Genomic DNA, 27668 nt, shown 5'->3' with positions numbered 1-27668 from the left:
GCCTAGATACTTAATGTGTTTAGGGCTCCATGTTAAGCTTGAGATGGCGAAATCATCTTTGAAAGTATATTTTGTTAAAGGTAGGATTTTGCATTTCTCTATTTAGTTTATATCCAGAAACGGCTGCAAAAGAATCAATGTCTTGTAGGAATGCGGGGAGAGATGTCTGAGGTTGTGAGATAAATAATAAAATATCGTCGGCGTAAGCCGCCAAATTGATTTGAGTATCCTTAAAATCAAATCCACGTATATCCTTGTTCTGACAAATTCTTGATAAAAAAGGTTCTAAGGCTAAGTTGAAAAGGAACGGAGACACTGGACAACCTTGTCGGACACCTCTACCTAAATTAAAATAAGATGATGTGCTCCCATTTACACAGACTGCCGCTCGTGGATTGGAATATAAAATTGGTATTAAGGAGAGAATTTTGGGACCAAAGCCAAACCACTTAGGTGTGTGAAAAAGGTAAGCCCATTTTCTATCAAACGCTTTCTCTGCGTCTAAGGCTATTGCTGCCAAGGGATGCGAAACTTGTGAGGATTTGGACAAAATGTAAAAAAATAACTAGTATTGTCTGTAATAAAATGACTCTTAACAAAACCAGATTGTTCCATTCCTAGTAAATCAGGCAAATAGGATTCCAGGCGTATAGCCAAGGCCTTTGAATTTTTTTTCATAGTCAATATTAACTAGGGAGATGGGCCGATAGTTTTTACAATATCTTAAGTCTTTTCCCTCCTTAGGAGTGAGACAAATTAAGGCGTCGGAAAAGGAGCCAAGGGATTCACCCGAGTACAAAAATGAGTCTTAAAGGTTATGTGATTTGGGAATTAGCAAATGTGCAAAGTGTGTAAAGAACTTAACAGTGAAACCATTTGGTCCTGGGGCTTTTTCTTTCTTCAGTGTCTGTAATGCGGCGATGAGTTCCTTTTGTGATGAGTCGGATTCCAAGAGTGTAAAATCTGGTCGAGTGTCTAAAGGTTGTTGAATGTCAGATAAAAATTGACAAATGTGATGTTCTGAGGGAGGATTTTCTGATGTGTATAATCTTATAGAATTGGAGAAATTCATTTAAGATATCAATATCTTTAAATTTCAATATTTGATCTTTATCCATAATGGACTGTATGTTGAGTTTGCTTTGTTTAACTTTCAAATAATTGGCTAGTACTTTCCCGGCTTTATTCTGACCTCCATAGAATTTCGCACTAGACTTTAATAAATATGTTGAAGCATTGTTTGTCGACTCCTTATTAAACTGAAATTTGTTGTTTATAAGTTCTGATAAACACTCTTGACTTGGAAGAGTAATAAGAATACTCACTCTTATTTAGGAGGGTTCTGGTGAACTATTTGGATTTTCTACATTTTTTTTTTAAACATATCCAATAACAAAATCTCTAGCTGCTGCTTTGAAAGCATCCCACACCACGTGAAAGGGCAAACTTTCAGATTGATTAGAGAAAAATCATTTGTTTAAAAAAGAAACAAAAGCGGAAGGGAAGGTTAGATCTAAAAGAAGAGCATTGTTAAAACACCATTTCTGAGGTGTATTAGCACTCAATTGGATGTTTTACAAAAGCCTATTAGAAGCATGGTCAGATATTAGAATAGATCCAATGTCCGCTGCCATTAATGACTGAGAGATATTGTGTGATACCAAAAAAAATCTATTTTGTGATGGGGTATAATGGGCCGGAGAGTAATAGGTGTACTCCCTTAAGGTTGGGTTACAGAGTCTCCACGCATCTACAAGCTTATATTGTTTAATAGTTTGTAAGAAATGTTTGTGTGTTTTATGAGGGACAAAGGGGGTCTCTGAATTACGGTCTAAAAAAGGATCAAAAACTTGATTGCAATCACCTGTAAGAATAAAGTTATCATCCATACGGTTTGCAATCTGGTGAGCAAAGGATACCCAAAAAGAGGAATCCCCAGAGGTGGATGCATATATAGTAAGTACAGAGACTGGCACGTTTCCCAACATCAGTTTAGTAAACAACCATCTACCATTTTCATCAGAACACTGTGATGGCAATTTAACAGGAAGTGATTTACGACAAAGAGTTAAGACTACATTACGTTTGCTGTCTCCCGGTGAGTAAAATACCTCCCCTACCCAGCCTCTCTTTTTAACTTTAATGATTCTTCAGCCATTCAATGAGATTCTTGTTGACAGGCTATGTCTGTCTCTAATTTAGCTAAATGAGTTAACACCCTTCGCCTTTTAATAGGCGAATGTAAAGCTCTGACATTCCGTGAGAAGTTTTAAGGACCGAAGACTGACATGAAAGTAGATAAAATGCACCAATCAAAGCAATTCATCAAACAGCGGAGAGCATACTAAGAGATAAACCAACTATATACAAAGTGAATCAAGCAGACTAATAAAAAAGAGAAAAAAAAATAACGGTATTGGCGAAAGGTGCATGCTCGCGCTTTGTGCTGCTAGTTAGTGAAGCGTGGTGCGCTTATAATTTATATTTTAGATAGCGTTTTTCTGTTTTGCTGTAAAACGTTCTTTTTGCTTTTAAATATTGCAACAATACTGCCCACACTCTTGCATTTAAATTGTTCCCTCACCGCATTTTGCGGAGTCTGTTGTCCTTCTCTGGAAGCTCTTGTGCTCCTTCGCGTGGCGCTTGGCCGCCATCTTGGGGGGGTGCTTTGTTTACTGTGCCATCTGCTCGAGCGCTCTAGCGCTTGCCAGGACTCCAGGTGAGCCGGTACTTAAGACGAGCACTCGGTTTGCTCGTTCTTGGCGAAAGGTGCATGCTCGCGCTTTGTGCTGCTAGTTAGTGAAGCGTGGTGCGCTTATAATTTATATTTTAGATAGCGTTTTTCTGTTTTGCTGTAAAACGTTCTTTTTGCTTTTAAATATTGCAACAATACTGCCCACACTCTTGCATTTAAATTGTGCCCTCACCGCATTTTGCGGAGTCTGTTGTCCTTCTCTGGAAGCTCTTGTGCTCCTTCGCGTGGCGCTTGGCCGCCATCTTGGGGGGGTGCTTTGTTTACTGTGCCATCTGCTCGAGCGCGCTAGCGCTTGCCAGGACTCCAGGTGAGCCGGTACTTAATGCTCGTACGGGCCGCGCAGCGGTGACGCGCAGCGGTCGCGCCTGACTCTCGCCTGAGTCAAGCCAGAGTCTGCCCGTCTGCGCCCGTCAGCGCTAAGGAAGTGCGGGGTGCGGCAGACTCTTACATCACCATTATGGCAACTTTCTCTTTCAGGTACGGTAGAGCAGACTTACTGGCCGTTCGTGACCATCTTTCCATCTGCCCACTTCCGCCTGTAGCACCGCTAAGGGGCCCTTATCGGTGCACCTGTTGCTGCTGGCGCCTGCCTCCCCCGTCTCGCGTCCGCTCTATGCAAATTTCATCCCGGCAGATTAACGTGTCGGGGGTGAATATTGCCAGTATATATAGCCTTAATGTCAGATCTCTGGTCAAACATCAGGTGGAGATTTTTGATATTGCCACCAATGACTCCCCTGATGTGTTTTTTATGACCGAGACATGGCTTCAAGATGCTGATACTGCGATTTTAAACCTTGCCTTCCCCCCTGACTATACCGTGGCAACTCTCAACCGTGGTTCGAGAGGTGGCGGAATTGCAATGGCGGTGAAACGTCGCTTTCCTTGTGAATGGAAAGAACTAAAACTTCCAGGTTGTGAATGTGCTCGTTTTAGAATCTCTCTGTCTCATTGCTTTAGCTTCTCAGGTCTTCTAATATATCGGCCTCCGGGTTGCGATGCGGCCTTTAGAGCCGCTCTCCCGGACGTCATTAGTATAGAAGCTCTTGGCTGTGCAAATTTCAATGTGGTAGGTGATCTCAACCTGCACTTTGACTGTCCTTCCCAATCCTCCATTAAGAGCTGTTTGGCAGATCTAGAAGCCTTGCAGCTCACACAGAGAGTGACGTCCCCCTCCCACTCTGGTGGACATATACTGGACCCGTTCTTTACCTCCTTGGAGGAGATTACCTTATGCCAACCTGTTCAGCTGTCTTGGACAGACCATATGCTGGTGAAAGCAGCTCTCCCTGTGGTAGATCCTCTCTTTGTGGCACTGAATAAAACGTCTTTTTCCCGCCAGTGGAGTAAACTCAAACTTGAAGACTTCTACCTCTTATTAGGAAAAACACCCCTACCTCTTCTCGCTGATGTTGACGGTGGGTATGATTCATTCTGCACTTGGATTGGCATGGCCTTGGACTCTCTTATTCCTTTTGTACGTTCTAAGTGCCGGACCAAGGCACATAGCCCGTGGTATGATGAGACCTTGGCGTCTCTTAAGAGAGAGTGTAGGCAAGCGGAAAGGCGATGGAGGAAAGCCTATGATCCCGCGCTTAAGACCTGCTACCTCACTCTATCCAAGGCATATCACAGGGCGGTGTGTCGAACACGTGCCGCATTTTATGCGCAGGAGTTTCGGAACAGCCCTAATCCCTCCAAATTAATCTTTAAGGTCCTAAAGGACCTTATAACTAAGAGGGCCTCCGCGGCTGAAATCTGCACTGACTCTCATTGCGAGAGTCTGGCTTTGTTCTTTGTTCATAAGGTGCAAGCAATTTACCACTCTTTTCCAACTATCGTGCACTGCTTGGATTCACGTGATTGTCCTAAGTTCAACGATAGGATCCTGGATTTTTTGGCCCCCCTATCTGAGGAGGGTTTTGATTTTCTGAGCCAAAAAATTAAATCTGGCTCCCCTGCAGACCCCCTCAAACCGGCCCTATTTAAAAACATGCAGGCCATATGTCGTGCACCCTTGCTTGCCCTTATCAATATGTCACTGGGTTCAGGGACTGTACCCACCAAGTGGAAGCAAGCGGTAGTTACCCCCATCCTAAAAAAGCCTACCCTCGACCCCACAAAACCTGAAAACTATTGCCCCATCTCTTTGTTGCCGTGGGCTGCTAAAGTCATCGAAGCCCACGTGAATGGGATCCTGGCTGACCATCTTGATAAAGCTAACATCTTGGATCCCACGCAAAATGGCTTTCGTAAAGCCCACAGCACGGAGACTGCCTTGTTATACATGGTTGAACATCTGCGCTCCGTGCTGGACACCGGACAAACAGCGGCACTCTTGCTGTTAGATCTGAGTGCCGCCTTTGATACGGTGTCACACGATATCCTGGTGCGGCGGTTAGAGGAAGCTGGGGTTAGGGGGCTGGCATTAGGCTGGTTCCTCTCCTTCCTTTCCAACAGATCCTTTCAGGTTGCGATACCACCCGGTAAATCCACCTCTTACCCGCTCACCCTGGGGGTCCCACAGGGTTCATCTCTGAGCCCCACTCTTCAATCTTTACGTGAGGCCGCTGGCTGCGGTAGTCAAAGGCTGGGGCTTGACAATGGTGTCCTATGCGGATGACACGCAGCTGGCGGTCACACTAAGTGGGGACTCTTTGGACGCCCTCAACTTCTGTGAGGGGCTGCGCTCGGTGGCCAATTGGATGAACCAGAATTGTCTCCAATTGAACACAAAGAAGACAGAGGTGATGGTGTTTGGGAAGCAACCTGGATGTTGGAATGACAGCTGGTGGCCCCCCGAGTTAGGAATGATCCCCTCTCCTGCTATGGAGTTAAAAAACCTCGGGGTCTGGCTGGACCCTTCACTCAGTTTTACTTGCCATACTAAGAAGGTGGCTGCCTCTTGCTTTGGCATTATTAGGAGCATCAGGCCGGTGCTTAAATTTTTCGATGCCAGCACTAGACAGCTTGTGGTCCAGGCCTCGGTACTATCCAGGATAGACTATGCCAGTGCTCTGCTTGCAGGCACGAACAAGGCTGAAGTTCTGCGGTTACAACGAGTGCAGAATGCCGCCGCAAGAGCGATATTTGGGTTGCCCAAACGTTGCTCAGTGTCCGGAACACTGCAAACACTCCATTGGTTGCCTGTTGCGCGGCGGATTGAGTTTAAGGTGCTTTGCCTGGCCTTTAAAATTTTGAAGGGCTTGGCTCCACCTATTCTCATGAATCTTCTGACTCCATATATCCCCTCTCGCTCTTTGAGATCGATGGGCCAGAATTTAGCTGTTGTTCCCCGCTTTCTGTTGAGTAGGACTGGAGGCCGCTCCTTTCGAGTAGTAGCCGCCAAGTTCTGGAACTCTCTCCCTAATGACATCCGTGCGTTGGAAGACTTAACCAGGTTCAGACGTGCCATTAAAACGTTTCTTTTTAATAAAATTAACTGACTTGGCTGCATTTTGTGATGTTGTGTTTACCTTTCTTGGCGCCAGGACGCCCCTTTGCTGGGGCAGCTGTGCGCGGTACAAAAACCATTAACATAACATAACATAACAAATGCGTCATTAGAGGGATGAGGAGACGACCGAGAAAAATGAGCATAAAGATAAGGGACTAGAATAAGCAATTGGGTTGTAGATTACAGAGAACAATACAGTGAAAGAGGATAAAAAAGGGAGTTTTAAAAGAATGAAAAAAAGGGAAGGCTGTGATAAAGAGAAATACACAAAAATAAATAGACATACCTACAAGTAATTCAAAACATTTGAAGGGTAGGGGGGGATGAGGCCACATGGAACAATGACACGTCCGTACTTCAAGAGGGAAGGCGAGAGGAACCGCAGAACGAAACGACGGATACATAGAATGGATCAGACGAAACTGGGACATATCCTGTGAGAAGAGAAGTAAAATGTTACTAGTATTTAGTGAAACTGAATAACCTTCAACAAAGAATTATAACCCAAGGTAAATTCCTTGAGTAAGTTAACAAGTAATAAAACCTGCAAAACAACTAGGTCAACCACTTATTTTCCTGACGAAGAAGTGTCCATAGTTTCTGCACTATGTGAATTAAGAAATCTGTTAAGTCTTACAGGATCTTTATATTTGATAGTCTTATTGTTGTAAGTCACTTTGAAAAGACCCGGGTGAAAAAGGCCATACTGTGCCCCCATGGATCGAAGGATTGGTCTCATTGCAAGAAACTCTTTACGCCTGTCAGCTGTAGATTTAGCATAATCTTGTGAGAAAACAGAGGATTACCCGACCATGTGATTCAGTTGATGGATCTTGCCGCCGATAAAACTTTTAGCAGGTCCGTGTATTCTAGGAAGTACATGATGACCCCTCTTGGCTTTCTTACATTGGAAGAGGATGCAGCAGGTGCAGGACCTAATCTGTGAGCGCGTTGTATATCAAGTGTGGTACCCTCAGGCAGATGAAGAATTTTTGGGAGAAAGGATTTAAAGATGATAGGGTCAGAACCTTCAGGTAAACCATATATACGAAGTTTTTTTGTTTATTTCTGTTTTTCAAATTTTCAACCCGCTTCTGAAGCGACATCACTTGAGAGTGAAGAACTTCTACTTTACTACTCGATGAGCTTAAAGATTCAATACTTTGTTCTAATGTAGAAATTCTTTCCTCCATTCGTGACCATCTAGCAGTTAAAATTTGTATTTTATAATTTGTTTCTTCAACAAATGGGCGCAAGGCTCGAATTTCTTGTAATAAGAGGTCAATAGAGACTGACGAGGGTTGCTTAGGAGGTGAAGGAGGGTCTTTTTTCAGTCGCTTATTTGGCGCCGTGTTAGGACCTGAGAACACATTAGTTGTTGGTAACGGGGTGCCTTTTGGTGATGACATCGTTGTATCCTCCATTATGTTTGGGAATAAATTGAGGCTTGCGCGTGTTACACGAATGTGCGTTGAGGGTATCACCTGAAGATTGACTTTAGTTGCGTTGCTCATCTACCAAGCGATGTGTGAGAATGTACACCTATTCCTTCAGAGAAGGGAATTATCCAGCTTACACGGACGCTAACGTGTGTAGAGACACCTGAAAATTCCGGATGTTAAATGAACAACAAAAGTAAGTCAGTCTCTCATAAAATATTGAGGTATTGTTTGCAAAGGAGCAAGTGATTTCCAAGGTGCCAAGACCTTTATAAGGCAGCTTCCATCGGTAACTCACAAATGGCAACCATATTGACGAACCCTAATTATATCCATAGTGCACAGCATAGTAAGAAGTGAAACACTATTGGGGCAAATTTGAGGCTATATGCAACAGAAAGACAAGTAATGCACCTTCCTCTGAATTTCAAAATGGTGGTATTCTTGTCAGGAAGTAGAAAGATAACTGCCACAATGCTTGAAGGAAAGAAAAAACAAAACGACTAATAGAGCTGCTTACAGTTCGTTATTAGCGCTTATCAAGTCAATGTGTCCTGCAATTCATTGAAGAACCTCATAAGAGGATAGTGCGTAGAGAAAATTCTTTATCGGGTAAAAAAATAAAATTAAATGGCGGGCGTCACTGTGACGGAGCCGCTTACTTGTAGAGCAGCGAGGAATTCCTTTAGCCAGCCGGGTGTCCGCGTCGCGAAGCACTCACATTATCTGCAGCTCTGTTTATTGGGCAGCCTGCACGTCCTTTTTCAGGTGTTCGCAATCGTCCGATACGCCATCCGTTTTGCTTTTCCCTCTGCTGACCTGGGAGAGTCACGGAGACACCGCCATTTTCCGTTGGCGCAAACCACGCACCCCCGGGGATTTTTTTTTTTTCTTCTGACAGCACAGATTCACTGTGATATGTCATTCTCGCCACTGCTGTAATGGTTCTTTTACTGAACTGTTTACAGGTGGTACTACAGATGCTGTCTTCCAAATAACCCAGTAACTATGTTTGACACCTTACTTACTTCTGTCTGTAGTTCTACAACGTGCGAGTTGAAATTTTGAATGTGATTGCAACATTTTGCTCAAAGTGTTGATTTTTTTTAATTGGAAAAAATGAACTGTCAATGGAAAAAAGCTGTTGTGTAGTCCACTACATTTCGAGTTCACTAATGTATTCAATAATTTCTGAAGGGTTTGTTCACTGTTCCCTAGAACGTGCGCGGGTGTGTGCGCACGCGCACTAAAGTATCTCCGAGCGCGCAGTGTCCCAATTGTGGCACGCACACACACACAGCCCGTTCGCCCCGCCATTTTTACCAGTTGGGCAGTTTGTGGGCCTTTGTGAAAGTATTCTTGTTAATTGCAGCACTGTCATGCGCTGCAATTAACATGAATACTTTCACAAAGACCCACAAACTGCCCCGCTGGCGTGCACTATTAGGAAAAGGAATGTGTTAATCTAAAGCGCGACGTGTTTTTGATTCTGAAAGAACACGTCGCGCTTTCGATTACCACATTCCTTTGCTAATAGTTGGCATCTGTGGGGCTGAATGTGGGCCTTTGAAATAGTTTTCATGCTAATTTCAGTGCACACGGGCGCTGCAATTAACAAGAATGCTATCTCAAAGGCCCACATTCAGCCCCGCACTATCAGCAAAAGGAGTGCAGAGTCCTACACAACGTGTGCTTTCAGAATCGTCTGAAAGCACATGTCGTATTTGACCCTGCAGTTCTTTAGCTAATAGTGGGTAGCTGCGGGACTGAATGTGGGCCTTTCAGATAGTATTCTTGTTAATTGCAGCGTTGGTGTGCACTGCAATTAACAAAAACACTATCTCAAAGGCCCACATTCAGCCACGCACTATTAGCAAAACGAATGCAGGGTCAAACACAACGTGTGCTTTCAGAATCGTCAGAAAGCACATGTCGTATTTGACCCTGCAGTTCTTTAGCTAATAGTGGGTAGCTGCAGGGCTGAATGTGGGCCTCTCGGATAGTATTCTTGTTAATTGCAGCGCAGGTGTGCACTGCAATTAACAAGAATACTATCTCAAAGCAGGCACCGGTTCTAGCGGGTGGGCCAGGCCCACCCAAACAGGACCCTTGGCCCTCGCAGTGAGGGCTTGAAGGCAGGCGCGCAACGCCATGGGTCTCAAAGTGCTTCAGCAATCATTTGTCTGATAATAGTTTTTAAATGCAGATGAACTGTGTTTTATGAGGAAGCTCAGTGGGCTACTGCCTTTGTCACAGAGATCTTGTGCTATTTGCAGTTCAGAAGTTACAATCCTAACATAGGACAGTGACCTATGAACTGTCATCAAAGAGCTGCATGCAAACATAAATGGTATAGTTAGAACTTCGCTTTCTTTTTTTGTGCTGTAGTTAGAACTTCCCCAGTCTTTCATTATTCTAATGTTGCTAAAATGAGTATGTTTGGGCAGATATACATTTTTATCAGTAAAGCTGACCCCCATGGAATACTCTTTAAATCCTGAGGTTGTGTTTCGCCAGACCAAACCCTCTTAAAATATGCGGCCCACCAGTATGTATGACCTGTCATTCCTAACCTTGTAATCCTCATTGATTTATGTGACATTCCCTGTAGACTGATTTACACACTTGTATGATTCATTGTCTCTATAATGTGTGCGTGGTGTATAGTACTGACACACACTACACTGATAGGAGTAGCGCTGTACAACATATGAAATGCATATGAGAGAGGGGCTACGTAAAGATGAGGGGCACTGTTGGAGGGTGGCAGTGAGGGAATCCGAGGAAGAGGTCATGGGGTGGAGTGGGGAGCTAGGGAGAGATGAGGGCACTGCTGGAGGGTGGAAGTGAGGGAGTCTGAGGAGGAGGTCATGAGGGGGAGGGGCTATGGGGAGATGATGGGCACTAGTGGAGGGTGGCAGTGAGGGAATCCTAGGAGGAGGTCAATAGGGGGGTCATGGAGGGATGATGGGCACTGTTGGAAGGTGGTAGTAAAGGTTATTTACGGAGAAAGAGGTTATTGGTGCGGCGCCAAAAAAGACTTTTTGTTTTTGTTTAATTAGCAGTCGGGTCTACTGTGGAACATACTTTAAAGTGCATGCTACATTATATTTACCGCTATATTTAATGTTTTAAGTTTGAAGGTGATTTTACTAATGTTTTTACCGGGAAAAATTAAAGTGGAGCCCGATGGTGCCTGATATGGGGCTGGGGCCCAAGGTCAGCTGTGAGATCAGGTGCACTGGACAGGAGTAGTGGATAATCAAGCCTATAAGGGAGTGTGTTGCAGAGTACCACTGTTGGAGTCCTATGCTTTTCTAAACCCAAAGTGTACTTGCCTGTGTAACCAATTCATGTCATGGCGTGTGTATCTAAATTGAACACCTGCCTTTAGACCCTTCATGTGGTGCTACAGGTGTGGAAATGCACAGTCCTTTCACTTTGTTAAGCAAAAATTTGGAGTGATATTTGGCACTGCACCCACACGCGCGGTCTGATTCCCGGCGCACATAGCCTGGGCTGCAGTGCACAGAGACCTTACACTGCCGCACACAGGGGAAAAAAATTATTAGAGGGAACATTGGTTTGTTGCTGGTGGTGATACTCTTGTTTTAGATCGGCTATCTGTCAATATTGTGTGAGAAGGTGTCTGGTGGGTACAAACTTGTTTATGCAGCTCCAAATGGCGGTACAATTTAAAATGTTAAATTAATATACTTTATTTTTTTCTGTAGGTGTTATGGCTTTGCATGCAGAAATTATTTTTTATGTAAACAAATGGCGTTTAGCTAAATTATTCGGTCATCTTTATGTATGTGGTATTTCTACAGTGCGAACCGCTTCAAAGGGTAGCGGAACATGGCATTGGTCGAGTATTTGAAAAAAACTGACCTGCATAACTGCGTTTCGGTCTTTGGTGAATGGGATGCAGTAACATGGATCAGACCTATGCTTGGCATTGCTGTCTTGGTTGCCCGAGGGGAAGAGAAAGATTATTTTTAGTTTGTATGTTTGTCTGTGTCGCAAAACAGAACAGCATTGTGCATTGCGACAAAATGCACTCATCCTCACCTCTGCCTTGAATCTTAATCAGGTGATGGGATGTATTTTGTCTTATTCACACCTCTGGTGGCCCTGAAAAGAGTATTCTTTTTTTTTTTTCCGACCTCTAGTTCTAAAGCTGGTAAAACTAGGAGCCACTAGCAGGACCTTGATACTTTCACATTATTTTCCTGAATAATTGAAGTGAATGTTTCTTTTTCACTTTCTTTTCAGTCCCTCAGTTCGAGTCACTCTCTGAGTGCGAATGTGCAGACCGTCCTTCACATGATCAAGCACCAAAGTCCACGGGTCAGCCAGCCGCCCCCCGGTGCACTGGGGCGCAGACCCTTCCGAGCCGCCTCTGCCGGCAGGCCCGTCTCCTCGTCGTCCACATCTTCATCCACCAGCGAAGGGTTAGCTGATGTCCTGTTGTCGCTGCAGGATGAACTGGGCCAAATGAGTTTGTGAGTAAGATTTTAGATTAATGCTCCTTTGCGATGAGTGACCATTAAATATTTTTCTCACATAGTTTTATTTTCAGGTTCGCATGCTTTGAATCTGGTCAGCAATTCCTCTATTTAGAAGTTACACAAAAAGGGCTCCGGAATAGCATGCTTAAGTGGGACTAACGTAACAGTTTGCTGCTGAACTCTGGCAATATTCGTTTTTTGCCAGAAAAACATCACACCTACGTTCTAGGCACTTGCCTTGCCGCAACACCATGCTGGCACTACGATGCATTAAGCAAACACAAGGAGATGATGGACGGAGTACCGAGACTTTTCAGACCCCCCCCCCCCCCCCCCCCCAATTCCCCAGTCACAGATCTGGGTTGAATCCATCATTGTTCTTTAGCTCACTTTGCCACCTCAGTTCAGACCCAGCTATATGCAAATCAGTCTTAAGCCTGTGCCTCATGGGAACAGTCCAGCCCAAACTGCCAAGCCAGATCTTCCCTGAACCGGAAACCAGCATCCTGGGACCGGTTTCTGGGTAACACACCCTTCATCAACCAGGCTACCTTGAACCTAGTGGCAAATTGAGCAAGGGACCCATGTCTGGGCATACCCTGCCAACGTAGGGCGAACAAAGCAAACACAAGGAGATAATGGACAGAGAGCTGAAACTTTTCAGACACTCACCCCCAGCCACAGATTTAGTTTGAATCCATCATCATACGTGGGTCCCGGGCTCACTGTGCTACTGGAATCAAGCTATCCTGGCTGATGAGGGGTGAAACCCCGAAACCGCTCCTAGGATACTTGTTTCCGTTCCAGGGAGGACCTGGCTTGGCAGTTCGGGCTGGACTGTTCCCATGAGGCACAGGGTCAAGACTGATTTGCATATGGCCAGGTCTAAACCAAGGTGGCATGGTGAGCACAAGAATGATGGATTTAACCCAGAGCTCTTGACTGGGAGTGAATGTTTTGATTTGTTCAGCATTCCGTCCATTTATTTTGTTTCTTTGGCACTACGATGTATGGCTGTCAGCCAAATACAGGATAAAGGACCAAACTATTCATCTGAGTCCTCAAAGCTAGAATCGCACAACTTATCCCATCTTTCCCAACTGACTGTATGCAAACTCGCTCTCTATGCTCTGACCAATTATAAAGGTCTTGGATGTACCTTTATCATCTTGTGCACCCTTTAAGCTACCCGGACTCCACCTCTGCAATGCAGAGCCCCCCTCCCTTTAGAAGTTAACGAGCACTCAGCCTAGGTCTTTCGGACACACAATGACGGACAGTGACTCCCATACCGTCTCCAAACAGCCAGATTGCCATGAAACCATCATGTTCTCCCCAACCTGAATATGAAAGATGATGTTATCAGTGATTTATTGTTTTTCTTCATTTTTTAACTGCATATGCTCCGCTGGCTGTAAGTATTTTCTTACCACTGAACACCTACCATCATCATCTCTATATGCACCCTCCGCCCCCCGGAAACGTAAAGCTTATTTTCTGTCTACCTCACTTATAGTTAAAATACTCCCTAAAGCTTCGGTAATCATTTGAGTTTGCAGGTTATAACTAGTAAATAATTCGGGTAAAACGTCAAGTGAAATTCATATCCTGTTTCTATGGCAGTGATTGATCTTTTGAAAATGTTTGAGGATGTTTGTATTGGTAAAAAGTGTATACATTAAGGATTGGGACGTGGCATGCGAGTAAGCTCTAATCAGTCCTACAAAAAACTTGGGGACTGATGCCACCTTGTGGGCATCCTAGAAACTGTTTTCCTCGAAATGGTAGTGTTTTTAGGTCTGTCATACATAACAAGACACTTATGATTCTACTAAAATTGTATGTATAATTTACCATCCCTCTTAATCCATCGGTCTGTTATTGTGTCATTCATATTTTTCTTATACCCTCTGCACCGTGGTGAGGGCCTGGCAGCTTCCTCAGTATAAACATTTAGCGAAAAAAAACATGGTGAAATAAAAACTGCGTTGTCAAAACAAAAAGGTTGGCAGCCAATGCCAGACCTATAGGTTTTGTCAATGCTTCTTTTATTATATATTTTTTTTAAATGCTTACTCCTAGCCATTTTTCGCCTGCCACGCGAGAGTTTGAATATGTCTAATACTTTCTCACCGTGAATTTCTGATAATCCTAAATGGAACACGTTTTTAAATGTACGTGTTTTCAGATGTGAAAATCATTCAAACCTTAAAACGTGTATACATGAGGCAACTCTTTGTGTTTCTTTTGTCAAAATCTATGATTATAGTTAAATAACTAGGGGTGGGCGGAATTTGCGAAATTAACTTTTGCAAATTATCGCGAAAATGTTTAAAATTATCGCAAACAAGGGAAATATCGCGAAGATGGGGTTTGGTGTCTCTATGTACACATTGTGCATGAGTGGAAAGCTGTCACCGCCACTTTCAGGGTTCTGGACGCTGCCTTATGTCCTCATCCAGGAATGTCAGCCCAGCAGTGTGTTCTTGTAGGTCAGATCGACACAAGATCACTCATGACCACGATCCAAAACAGTGACCCCACTCCACCGGTAAGTGGAAGGGGGATTTGTGAGTCCAAGGAGAATATACCTGATGGAGAGAAACCTTTCCTTATCCATTATTTAAATCTCTGAAAAAGAAAAATGGTGAAATAGAAGAGCAAGGCTATTCAGCCTGTGAAACTGGATGTGCTGTGTATAGTAGCTGATATCAGTGCACGAGACAGCTGTTCTGGAGGACGAGTCTATGGTGTAATGCTTTGCAAATGAATATATTGATCTGCAGCTGGTGGCTGTCTGTGCAAATGTCTGCAATGGGCATTGCAGGGAGTCCTTTCCCTCTGGAAGAGTGAGCGCTGGTGTCACTCAAGGGCATCTTGAGTGTATAGTGTTGAAAACGCACAACTTCGTTATTGACAGTTTAGAGGAAGTCGGACCTGGGCAAATAGTTGTGTGAATGATAAAGAGCAGTGGTTCCTTGGGTTCTGTCTAAATGGTACTGTAGGCCTTCCTTACAACGAAGCTGATTTAAGAACCTTTCTGCCCGTGTGGAAGAATTTGGAAAGTAAGCTGAAAGTGAAATAGCCTGCCCCATATGGAATGAATGTCAGAATGTGAGGCTTGATCCCAGTTATTCCTATCATTTAAATGTTAGCATTTTTAATCCGTTATTTAATGGTTGTGGTACACTTTCGACTGATGCCAGATTGATCCAGCCAGGGTTTGAACTTTCTAGACTTTCCGTACTTGTTGTCCTTCTCTGATGTTTATCGACCTTTCCTTTGATAATATTTGATTGTGACTTTGTTGCCATTTTTCCTTGGATTGGCTGGGAAAATTGTGTTCTTTGTATATTAGCATCCATTAATGTGTTAAGTGCTTTGTGCGTAGCCTCTCTTTTGTATAGTTTTCAAATTAATTCTCATTTCTCTACGATGTGGGTAGTGTAAAAAGTGGTAAATGTCTGACTTTCCATAGCACGTCACTGGGGCGACGAGTCACTTTAAAGGATTTCATGTTCAGGTTGGTTACTTGCTTAATGACTGTTCTATTATTATAAATGTGTTTAGACTACTTTCGAGTGTAGACCCTGCGAAAGTCTTTTTTTTCTCCTTGTGTTTCTCATGTTGATGGATTTTGAAAGGAATGCCTCTAAGGCTTCAACTGAAACATCACGGTCTGGCAATAGGGTATATGTCCACTGTAAGTACCGGGGGGTCTTTCTTCAATGTTCCTTTATTAAATCCTTTCTTGTCAATTCTTTGTATTTGATGTTATTTACTCGAGTTCATACATTAAAAACTTTCATACCCTACTTTTCATTGACCCGTCAGAGTTGAATATTCTTATCGACTTTCTTTTACATCTGGCAAGCAACACCTATAGCTGTCTTTTAGAGATCATGTAATCTATGCATAGGGGCAACATACAATTTGCTGTTGTAAGTGTCTTTCCTTGTATTGCTTTGCCCTGGATCAGCCACTAGTTGATTATTACTGTTAATCTTGGTGTATGGAGTTTCCCCATTGCATAGAAATCTGTTTTGTGCAGCAGTCAGTTGAGTCTGCTTGGGGCAAGTATGCACATCATGGAGGTCAAAAACAACACCCAACCCCGACAGCTGTCTGTAAGCCCCTTCATACCGCCACTCTCTTCTGGGTGTAGCTAATCGCTAACTTCTCACACTCTGCTGCACATCATATGGAGTTCTTGTAGCAAGCTGTACCACCAGCTCCTCAAACAATTACTCCCAGCACCATCAGTAATTTCACTGTAGTGACCAGTAATACAAGTGTGGCTGTAAAACTCAGGCTGATAACTCTGCCTTTTTCCGCTCCTCGGTGGTCACTTAATCCGCAATACAGAGATCTGCCTTGGGTTGAGCCACATTTTTCTTTTTTTAATTGTCTCCGTGTCATTCAAGTCTGAAATTGCATATTTCCGAATACTGAAGCTGGCTGAATATGGGCTCACAGCCTGTCTCCCAGATCGCATTTCCTGGCTGTTGGCTGGTAATCTGGTTGCCCAAAGTGACCTTACGATAGGAAGGTGCCTTTCAACGTTGTCTGGCTGGGGCAAGGATACGTGAAATGTCGAACCTGACCTAAATATACAGATATTACCTCTGCTTTTCAGTGTTTCAGAGTAGATGCTTTGCTGTGTTAAGCAAGAACTGTCTGCGATGCTTTATTTAAACATCTGTCAAACAGCAGCGTTTGTGTGCGGACAGCACCTTTTATTCATTCGTGCTGCAAGATGTTTATGTAGAAACTGAGCCCATGAATAAATGCCCTGTATGCACTATAAAATAATCCTTCTGTTTCGTTAGATATATTGGATGGATGACCTGTTTCATATAATTTAGTTTGCTTTGGTTTATTTTAATGTGTTTAGCAGTTTTATCTCTGTGTGTTTGTGCCTGCCGTGTTGTCTGCATGAGCGTGTCTCCCTGCCTGTATATTCATGTGCCTTCTGTAATATCGGCATGTCTATGTATGGTTTTTGTGGCTGTAGTGTTGTGCATTGCTTCTACCAAAGGTAGATCTCTTCGCTTAGTCAATGCTTGCATTTAGTTTCCTTGGGTCAGAACCCTGATGCTGTGAAGTTCACGAAAGCTCACATTTTTCCCAACCTAGTCGTAGTTTTATTTGCTGAGGTGCGCTTTTATTGTTTTTAAATTAGTGAACATCAAGATCTTCTGAAGCAAATACAAGATACTCCAAATAATGATGTTCGTGAAGACCTTGAGCGCGAACTGGACTGCCTCACAAAGCAAATGGAGACCAAAGGAGAGCAAATTATGAAATTGAAAAAGCATCAAGCCAACGTAAGAACAACATTTCTCGATCTGTTTATCAGTTAATGTAATAAATGTGAATCCAAACTGCAATTTACTTCCTACTCCACCTCGTTATCATTACAGTGTGAAATCCTGTAGTATATTTTTCTATCAGAAATACTTTGCTTTAGAGTATGTTCCCAGATTTATTACCTACAGTGAATAATCTAAAAAGCAGCATACCTTATTTTCTCCAGTATTCTTCTAAAGTTTCACTTGTAGGATATTGGTTTTTCCATTGCCCAATTGCTAGGAAAAGTAACTCTGGTACTCTTAGTCCTTCTTTTGTTTACTAATTTGTGGGAATTGCGATCACCTAGTGACCGGGCCACAAGCTCGCTTTTAGTCTAGATTTAAAATAGGTTTTATAAATCTCATTTGTCGTATGGCAGGCTGTTCCGTCAGGGCTGCGAAGGGTGCACTCCACTGCTGTGGCATACCACAGCGCTCTCTATGTAGAGTTCTGCACTAGGCAGGTGGAGGTCTCTCTGCCACAAACACTTTGCCAATTTTGTGGCAGAGTACCCTGTGCGCCAAACTGTAAAGGCCATGAATGGACTATGCGGAGCCATCTTTCTATGGACATGTTTCTGATCACCACGTTTGATACTGGCTATTGGTGAATACTAGGAACAGGTTTCTGAATGGGCACCGTTGTTGATGTGAGCGACCCATGGTACAAAAAGTAGTGGGGTTACTTATAACATGTTGTTTACCGTTTCTAAAGTGTTGAGATGGGTTAGCAAAGGAATGCCAAGAATTTCTGACCAAACCACATTGTTCCTGGATGAACCACCCATACTTAAAAGTTTACAGAAAATGGTACAATTATTAATTTGAGATATCTTTAAAACTTTTATATGGGAAAGGCCTGGTGATTGAATAGCCGCACAATTAAAAAAAAAATGTAGTTGAAAAATTTGTTTTTGTATTCAAATCAGCAAATGAAAGTACAAATTACCCATAGTTGAGAGAATTGCAGTGAAACGTGACCCCGAGATATTTTAGGTTCCCACCACAAACCATGTACTGGGGAAGAGAAAGGGTAAATAAATGCTGGAGAAAGTGATTAGAATAGAACTTGTCTGCACATATTTTTGTTTTACCTCATAATAGGACAGCCTAGACACCACTGAACATCAATAAATTGTAGGAGAAAGATTTTCCATACAAAATGTTTCCCCTGGCATGTGTGGCTGTTGATACACTTGCTTTGCATACTGCTGCCATCTAGTGTTGGGTCTGGATGTTTTAAAGATGTTTTTCTTTGAAGAAGTCTTTCGAATCGCGAGTTTGAGTGACTCCTCCTCCTGGTGATAATGCGCATGGGCATCAACTCCATTGTTAGTTTGTTTTCTTTCTGCTGTCTGGTTTGGATGTGTGCCTGCACTCCGGTTCAAAGCTGTTATGGTGCTCTTTTCAGTTTGTGCCACACTCTCACCCTTGTCGGTATTGTTTGATTGCGTTTCCCATTCTGCATATCGCGGGGTAGCTACATTGCTCGTCGAGTCGAAGCCCTTCGATCGGGGCCCCTACAGGGCCTCTCCCTTTAGGACCTTTTCCTCAGTCTCCATCAGGTTCTCCAGAGAATGCCTTGCTGGTGATGAAACAGACACCCTTCCGTTACTGCCTTCGCTGCCACTCGAAATATCACCGGACCGACTTACATCAGATCTGTAATCTGTGTTTATCACCGGAACACACAGGCGAATTGTGCAGCCTGTCACTCCTTCACCTCCAGGAAAACCCTTCCGAGACTGTCGGCTTGAGATGCACCGGACATCTTCGGCTATGAAGAGGTCGAGGTCGACCTGGAGATGGCAAAAGTCAGACCAGCTCAACAGTAATGTAATGTAACTAGGTACTTCTAAAGCGCACAGCTACTCCAGAGTGTCTGAGTACCGTACTCCCTAGCCCTTAAAACCATGTGGAACACTACAAGAGACACTCTGCCCCTATTGATCAAGAGGCCCTCACTCCACCACTGCCTTCTGGCCATGGTTGGCACCAAGCAACTGGTTCAGACGCCCACCCTCCGGCTCGGAGCCGAAACATCAACCGAAGCCTTGGATACCTACAATCTCGGTGCTGAGCCGACCATCGATACCGAGCCGACTGTCGGGAGCTACCATTTTTACACCGCGCTGCACTTCAGTGCCGAAACCAAAACCTGGGTCTGACCTGAAAGCTTCGAATCTGCTTCCAAACCAGTGGAGTCCATTCTTCATAGACTCCAGGGAAAGTTGGATGCTAGACAAAAACAAATCCACATGTGTCTTCGCCAAGCCTTCGGCTCCAATTTCTCCACCCCCGGAAAGAGAACTGTCTTTGCAAGAGGCTCTTTACTCACAGGTACCATAAAAAAAACCTGAAAAGATCATACAAAGCCACTAGCCCTTTGCCTACTCCACCACCTCCACAACTTCAACCACCACCAAACTCCCCTTCTCCACCACAGCCTGTTGGAGATGCACTAGACATCTCACCTCCGGGGCCTCCGCAATATGTTACAGGGGGGCATGTTGGAGGACCCCACACCTTTGGGACACCACCACACCCCGACCCCTGGGACACCTAGGATATTGACCCTTCAGGAGACCCCAAAAGACCCAGACTTGTATACCGCCTGTCACTCCCACCCCCTCCCCACCTGACGACTCAACAGCATCCCGGGAATTAATCAGTAGAGCTGCTGCCGTACATGATGTACAGCTCCACAAGGGACCCTTAGAAGAGGATTTCCTCTTTGAGACCCTTTCCATCTGCCCATAGGGCTACTCAGTATCTACCAATACTAAAAGGCATGCTAAGACACACTAAGGACATTTTTAAATACCTTAATAGTGCTAGGGTTCTAACACCCAGGGTAGATAAAAAATATACGGCCTCCCCATCTAATCCCATATACCTTAAGGGCTCCTTACCATGAGACTCGCTAGTGACTACCACTGGTCGCAAGCGGGCTAACTCACAAGCTAGCGGAGATGCCCCACCACCTGACAAACAGGCAAGCGTATTGACGTGGCGGGTAAAAGGGTTGCGGCAAAATTTGCCAACTCAATGGGCTTGCCTGCTCGCTATGAATGTGCTAACTGTGATGAGATGTATGACCTGCTCCAATATCTCCAAGACACCATAGAAAGAGAGGACAAGAACATGTCCGAGAAGGCAAGCTAATATCCAATACATCCATACACTGTGCCCTAGATGACTGCTGATACTGAAGCCAGAGGCATTAATATCTGCATCTTGCTTCAATACCTGCATGACTGAGTATTTCTAATTTCAAACCAAAGGTGCAGCAGAATCTCCTTAATGTACCCTTTGACAAAGGACATCTCTTTGGTCCCCAAGTTGACCAGACCTTAGAGAAAGATGAAAAAGACACACAGCAAAAGCTATGGGGGCCCTTCAAAAACCTTCTCCAGGTGGTTCCTTTCACTGCTCCAACTATTGTGGAGGTTCCAAATCCACCTCTTCGGACACTCCCACCTCTTACCCACTGTTTTGAAAGTCAACACTCCTCTCCAAGAGGTTACTTCAGGGGCTCCTACAGGGTCAACAATGCCAATGGTAGTGGTAGAGGTAAAGGTTTTTCAACATGCAGTGCACTGCCAAACGATGACTTTCCTCTCCTCCCTCCCCGGCCACATAATACTTGTCCGAGTCGTTTACAAAATTTTCTACCCACATGGTAATCAATTAGGTCAGACCAGCGGGTGTTGGCAATATCCAACATGGTTATTGTCTGGAGCTCATCACCACACCTCCCAACATTCCACCTCGCACCCACAGGCTGTAACTAGAACATCAGACACTGCTCTAACAGGAAGTTAATTCCCTTCTTCTCAAAGGAGTTATAGAACCCGTCCCTCTACATCATCAAGGTTCAGGGGTATATTCCCTATACTTAATCCCCCAAAAAGGATGGATCTTAACAGACAATTTTAGACGTAGGGCCTCTAAACCAGTACAGTCTATGAAAGTACTTCCATATGGTCACTCTCCAAGACGTCATCCCACTTCTCCGACAAGCGACTTTCTAGCGGCACTAGACCTAAATTATGCCTATTTTCACATACCAATATGCCCAGCACATCACAAATGCCTAAGATTTGGGATAGCTGGCGAACCTATTCAGTTTAAAGTCCTCCCTTTCAGGGTGACTACTGCACCTCAGATATTCACCAAGTGCCTAGCAGTGGTAGCAGCTGATCTATGCAGACAAAACGTCCACTGGATTCAAGCTAGCCTGGCTGATGAGTGGTGTTACCCCGAAACCGGTCCCAGAATGCTTGCTTCTGGTTCAATGAAGACCTGGCTTGGCAGTTCGGCCTGGACTGTTCCCATGAGGAACAGGGTCAAGACTGATTTGCATATGGCTGGACTTTCAGTGCTCCGTCGATCATCTCCTTGTGTTTGAAAACGTCCACGTATTTCCATATTTGGACTTTTGGCTTATCAAGGCCAGCACTCCTCATCAGTGCCAGCAACTTACTCAAGCTACCATAGATCTGCTCCATCGCTTAGGTTTTAAGTCGTTAAATCTCACCTTCAACCATATCTAGGAGCTATTCTAAAAACAGAGGTAGGATTAGCCTATCCCAATACTCTAGGAATCCAACATTACTAAACATTGATACCCCACTTCCAGATGAATAAACAGCTCATAGTGAGCACAGTCATGCGGCTCCTAGGTTTGATGGCTTCATGCATTGCCATAGTACTGCAGGCAAGATTACACATGCCCGTTACAGGAACGCCTAGCGCAACAGTGGTCTCGGTCACAGAGTCAGTTGAAAGATCTAGAGTTGATAGACCACCGTGCTCATGACTCTTGGCAGTGGTGGAACTCCAACAACCTGTTACAAGGGTGATTTTCCTCGACCCTATTCCCCACATCACTCTGACAACCGGCACCTAACTCACAGGGGTGAATGCTTGCAGGATCTCACAGTGCAGGGTCTTTGGGATGCCAAACTCCAGAATCTCCACATCAACTACCTGGAGCTTCAAGCTGTTCACCATGCATTGAAAGCATTCCTACATCACCGGATATGCAAGGTTGCCCTAGTCCAGACGGAACAGGACAGGCATGCATTATCTACAAAAACAAGGTCAGCGGAACATTCTCCGCAGTTATCGCACCTATCTCAGGCCATTTGGCACTGGGCTCTACATCACAACATTAATCTGGAAGTAAAACACCTCCCAGGAGCAGGCAGACCTCTCATCCAGGTTCCTTCACCCACTATCCAAGGGCAATGTTCTGTGGTTAAATTGGTCAGGGATGTTTGCCTACGCTTTTCAGCCTCTCCCTCTCCTTCCATTTCTGGTTCGGACACTCTGGCAAACATCTCACACATATACTAGTGGCTCCCACATGGGCCGGTCGGCCATGGTTCACAATGCTACTAGACCTCTCATTAGGTCGCCAAGAAAAGCTTCTAATCAGGCCGGACCTTCTCACACAACTATGGAGAAATTGGGTACCCAGATCCCAAGGCACTCCATCTGGCCATCTATCTCCTGAGGCCACTGAATTCAATTACCTTCATTTCCTGCCTGAATGTGTGACCAGTCTCAAAGAAGCCCGTAGGTCTACCAGTATAGAATGCTATGCGGCTAAATAGAAAATATTTGTTTGCTATTGTCATACTTAACAAATTAACAAATTAATCCATTCATTGCCACAGTACAAAACATTGTTTGTTACCTGCTGCATGTACAGCTCTCTGGGCTTACATTCACTTCCATATGATTGCATCTTGCAGCAATAGCTGCCTATCTGCAGAATAGACAACACCCCTCTTATTCAAAATACCAGTCACTGAAGCCTTCATGAGTGATTCCACCACGGGTTCCATCTGCACCTTCTTGGAATCTTAACATGGTTCTCACAGGACTGATGGGTTCTCCATTTAAAGCCCTACATACTTGCACCCTTCAATTTATTTCTTGGAAAGTGGCATTTTTAATTGCCATTTCCTGACTTCGTGTTAGTGAGCTCCAAGCATTAACTTTGGAAGAACCTTTCGTCCAACTGCACGGGGACAGTGCGGTTCTTCGCACCAACCCCAAATTCCTTGCAAAGGTTGTCTACCACTTTCACCTCAATCAATTGAGTTGCCAGCTTTTTCCTCCCAACCTGACTCTGTTGTGGAAATGGCTCTTCATACAGTAGGTGTCAAAAGAGCACTACATGGTCTACTCCACACACCGTCACTAAACATTATTGTGCGGATGTTCTAGCATGCCTACAAGTTAATGTAGGTCAGGCAGTGCTACATACTCTTTCAAACAACCGCAACACCAACAGGTTAGCCACTGCTTTTGAGGAGCACTGCTTTACAGTCTATGCAAAGCATGTGGATCTACAGCCACACTTGCCTCAAACGGATTATGTTACTTACCCTGTAAGCATCTGTTTGTGGCATGTAGTGCTGTACATTCACTTGCACCCACGCTCCTTCCCGTACACCTGTGGCTGTTGCAGTTTCTCCTTTACCTTTTCATATGCACAGACATCTCTTTACTTACACTTACTTTACACTCCATTCTCATCTACATGCGGGAAAACTATCGAACAATGGAGTCGATACCCCATGTGCATTATCACTAGGAAGAGAAGTCACTCGAACTTGTGACGAGAAAGACTACTATAAAGAGAAACAACTTGCACACATCCGGACAGTACACTAGATTGCAGAGCATGTGGATCTACAGCTCTACATGCCACAAATCGATGCTTACAGGGAAAGTAACATAATCCACCTTGAGCAAGCTAACATGGGCAGACATAAGCCCTTAGAAAAATATCTGATATAGCCGCAGATTCCTTAACGTAGAATTATCCTCAGGCATGAGACTGGACCCGGAAAACTTTCTTGCCCAGCATCTCTGTGCGCCGGGGGGGGCGGCACCTCGCGACTCCGCACCGACGTCCTCCGCGGGTGCGACGTCCGCGAGATCTCATAAGCCCCACCCCGGCACGCTGACGTCAGTTTTCTTCTTTTCCGCGTGCAACGCCGATCCGGATCATGTTCCTGGCCTGTTTCAGGCCATCTTTTTCCTCTTTGAGCGTTTTTCTTGGGAACAGTGTGCGAATGCCTTCAGGCTTCAAGACGTGCTCGTCTTGCGCGCGCCATATGTCGGCGACGGATCCTCACCCCATCTGCATGTGGTGTTTGGGGGAGCACCACGACTCCACGGATTGTGAGGCATGTCAGCAAATGAAGTCTAAGTCATAAAACTCCTTTCGGCACGCATGTCCAGGTCAGCGTCGTCGCTGCGCCTGTCCCCCGCAGAAGGCTTCAAGTCCCGCCGCTTCCGTCTCCGACATCGTCCCTTTCCCAGACCGCAAGAGCGTCGCTCACCTGTCGGTAAGTGTCGCAGTTTGTCCCTGAGGTCCGGTCCCTGGACTGTTGGGGGCACGGGTTCTCCGCAGATGGTGCGGTCCCGCGCATCTCCACCCTATCCACCGTTCCCCGGCGCGGGGGCGACCAGAGCCCAGATGGAGGCCCATGCAGCGACCTTGCAGGCCTCTTTGGCTCTTCCCTCTTCTCCTTCTCTTCCTGAGACATCTGCGGATCCCTTGCCGCGTGCGGGGACTTCCGCAGGGCGTCGCCGGCGGCTCCGGCAGGGTTGGCTCCAGGATCTGAAGTGGTGGTGCCATCAGGTTGCGGCCCTTCGGGGTCCCCCTCCTTCGGACCACGGCGCCTCTGCCTCGCCGCACAGCCCCGCGGGGATCCCTGTGGTGTTGCAGGAGGTTGCCGGGTCTCGAGGCTCATCCTCGAGTCCCCCTCGGTCCTCCGGGCAGGCGGCGGCCTTGTCCGAGGCCAAGGTGACGCTGCTCAGGCGTCGGTGGCTGCTGGCCCTGGTGGCGCCGCAGGGGCCGACTAGGGGTCGGGCGTGTCCCCGGGACCCCGTCGACCCTCCACACAGGCGGCTGCCTCATCGGAGGTCGAGTCGACACCTTTTCGGCACCGGTCCTTAGCCGCTCCGACCCCACCTCGGTCTCCTGTGCGTTGTGGCAAAGGTGGTTCCGGCGTCCCCTTCGGCAACAGTCGACGTTGACCTGGCGCCGGTGGCGGACTCTACAGCGCCAGGCCGACGTCGGGTCGTTGATTCGTCTTTGGACGCCCCCTCTTCTCCAGAGGTTCGGCGGTTGTTGGTTTCATCTTCTCTGGAGACGGGTCGCCACGTCGTGGCTTTTTCCCTGGCGTCCTCTAAAGACGACTCTTCGCCATCTCCGCGCCAGCAGTCTTCGCCGTAGGTGCCTCAGGTTCCCCAGGTTCCCCATTCATCGGTCCACCTTCCCCCTTTCCGGGCTTGGCCGCTTTCCTCCGGTTGGGCTGGGGGACGGCCGCCTTAGCTTGCAGCCATCGCCCATGGAAGAGCTGCTTTCCCCGCTGTGGGGCTGTACGGAGGCGAGTGCTGCCTTCGCTCGGGCTGTTTCCACGGCTGCGGGAATCTTGCGTATGGGCGATCCAGCTGCCCATTTTCCCATGGATCATCTGCTGGAGGTTCTCCACCAGGGCTCTGGTGGACGGGAGCTGCTTCTCCCCTTCGAGACTTCGCTCCACAATTCTCTTTTGAGGTCCTGGGGATGTCCTGTCACGGGGGACCCGGTGCCCCAGCCACTTATGCACCGCCACCGTCCTGCTCCGCATGACCCTGCAGGGCTCGAAAAATCTGAAAAATGGTACTAGTCCTGCAGGACTAGTACCTTGAAAAATCTCCTCGCCCTAACAGTGACCTACTTGACCTCCGTCTCTGAAAGCGTAGCAAAAGTGACAAGATAAGATTTAAAGGCATTTTTATTGCTCATTTGCTTTGTGAGCAATAAAAAGGCCTTTAAATCTTGTTATCTTGTCACATTTGCTCCGTTTTCAAAGACGGAGGACAAAAGTTAGTATGTTTTCCTACTCGCCAGAAAGGGCGAGTAGGACCTAAAAATAGCTCGACCTCATAAAATTTACCTCGCAAGTGCGAGCGGTCGAGTGGATTTGTCGAGCCCTGCCCTGTCTGTCTTTCCCTCCACCCTTCTACCAGGGGCCCGCTTTTACAGACTGCCTTTCCCTCCTTGCCATCGGTGTTGTCTCCCCCATCACGTGAGGCCCGCTGGTTAGATTCCTGGGGGGCAACATCTTCACCTCCTTTAGTGCTGCTTTGCGGGCCCTCAAAACTCTGTGTTGGCCAGGGCCACTTCTTGCTTATGGGACCCGGCGGAGTCCCTTATGTCTTCCGCTTCTCAGGAGGGTACCTGCATTGATCTGCGGCACCATGTGTTGGATGGCCATGAGCTGGCGGCGTTCCTTCTTCGCTCGGCTCTGGACGTTTCGGAGGTGCTTGGTCGTACCATGGCTACTTCGGTGGCCTTTCGCCGCCATGCCTGGCTACGGGATAGTGTTTTCTCTAAGAACGGCTGGTTGACCTCCCTTTTGATGGCGCTCTGTTGTTCCACGCCCCTGCGGATTCTGCCATTCAGAGGTCTCTTGCGGGGCTTCGCCCTCCTCCTCCTCCTCTTCCCCCTCAGTGACCTGACTGTTGGTCTGTGTTTTGGGATGTGTTCTCCCGGGGCCTTGTAACGGGTAGCCCAGGTTGTGTGTTCTGTCTGGTTGATGTGCCTTGGGGTCCTTTTGTTGGGTCGTTGGTGCTGTTGGCTGCTGGTCTGGCCCTTTGTTGACTTGTGGTTTTGACTGTTGGTAAGCCCAGTAGGCCCTGAGATTAGGCCTTCTGTCTCTTCTTTATTGGCTGCGTGGTATGCCGTCTGCGGGTTTTTTCTGCAGGTCTTTCTGTTTTGTCCTCTGCTGCGGAAATGTTTTCCTAAGAGGTGTTCCCATGGTTCTTGGGACTTAACCTACCCTATGTGGGGTACTTGTAGCTATTAAATAGCTATGTCATGTGCTTGGGAGGTGTGGTCACCCTTTCGGGTTCCTTGCTGTCCGTGGCGTCACGGAATGTCGCAGGTGTGATTTTCTTGCCAATTGTCTTGGAGCAGCTTGCGCTAGGTCCGTCCTTCTCCTTGTCGCCATGTTGCTCGGCCGGTCTGGCCTACTGTCTGCAGCATCGTGTTGTGGCAGTTCCGCACTTTTGCCCTGTGTTTTGGCTTGGTCCTCTGCCTGATGCTCCAGAGGGTTTGGTTTGCCTTGACCGGTGTTCTGG

General features: G+C 46.0%; 1 protein-coding gene across 3 annotated transcripts in view; it reads left to right on the top strand.

Annotated features, from left to right (window-relative positions):
* Nucleotides 1-27668, top strand: part of CEP57L1 (centrosomal protein 57 like 1) — a 171075-nt gene that overhangs the window by 101637 nt on the left and 41770 nt on the right. For all 3 annotated transcript variants that reach the window (XM_085611197.1, XM_085611196.1, XM_085611198.1), the window contains exons 10-11: nt 11927-12156; nt 17345-17489. In XM_085611197.1, coding sequence (XP_085467323.1) covers nt 11927-12156; nt 17345-17489 — 375 coding nt within the window. The remainder of the gene's footprint in view (nt 1-11926; nt 12157-17344; nt 17490-27668) is intronic.

Source organism: Triturus cristatus, chromosome 6, assembly GCF_964204655.1.
Source record: "Triturus cristatus chromosome 6, aTriCri1.1, whole genome shotgun sequence".
In the NCBI taxonomy this organism is placed as follows: domain Eukaryota; kingdom Metazoa; phylum Chordata; class Amphibia; order Caudata; family Salamandridae; genus Triturus; species Triturus cristatus.
The sequence above is the reverse complement of the archived record's forward strand: the minus strand, read 5'-3'. Positions and strand labels throughout refer to the sequence as shown.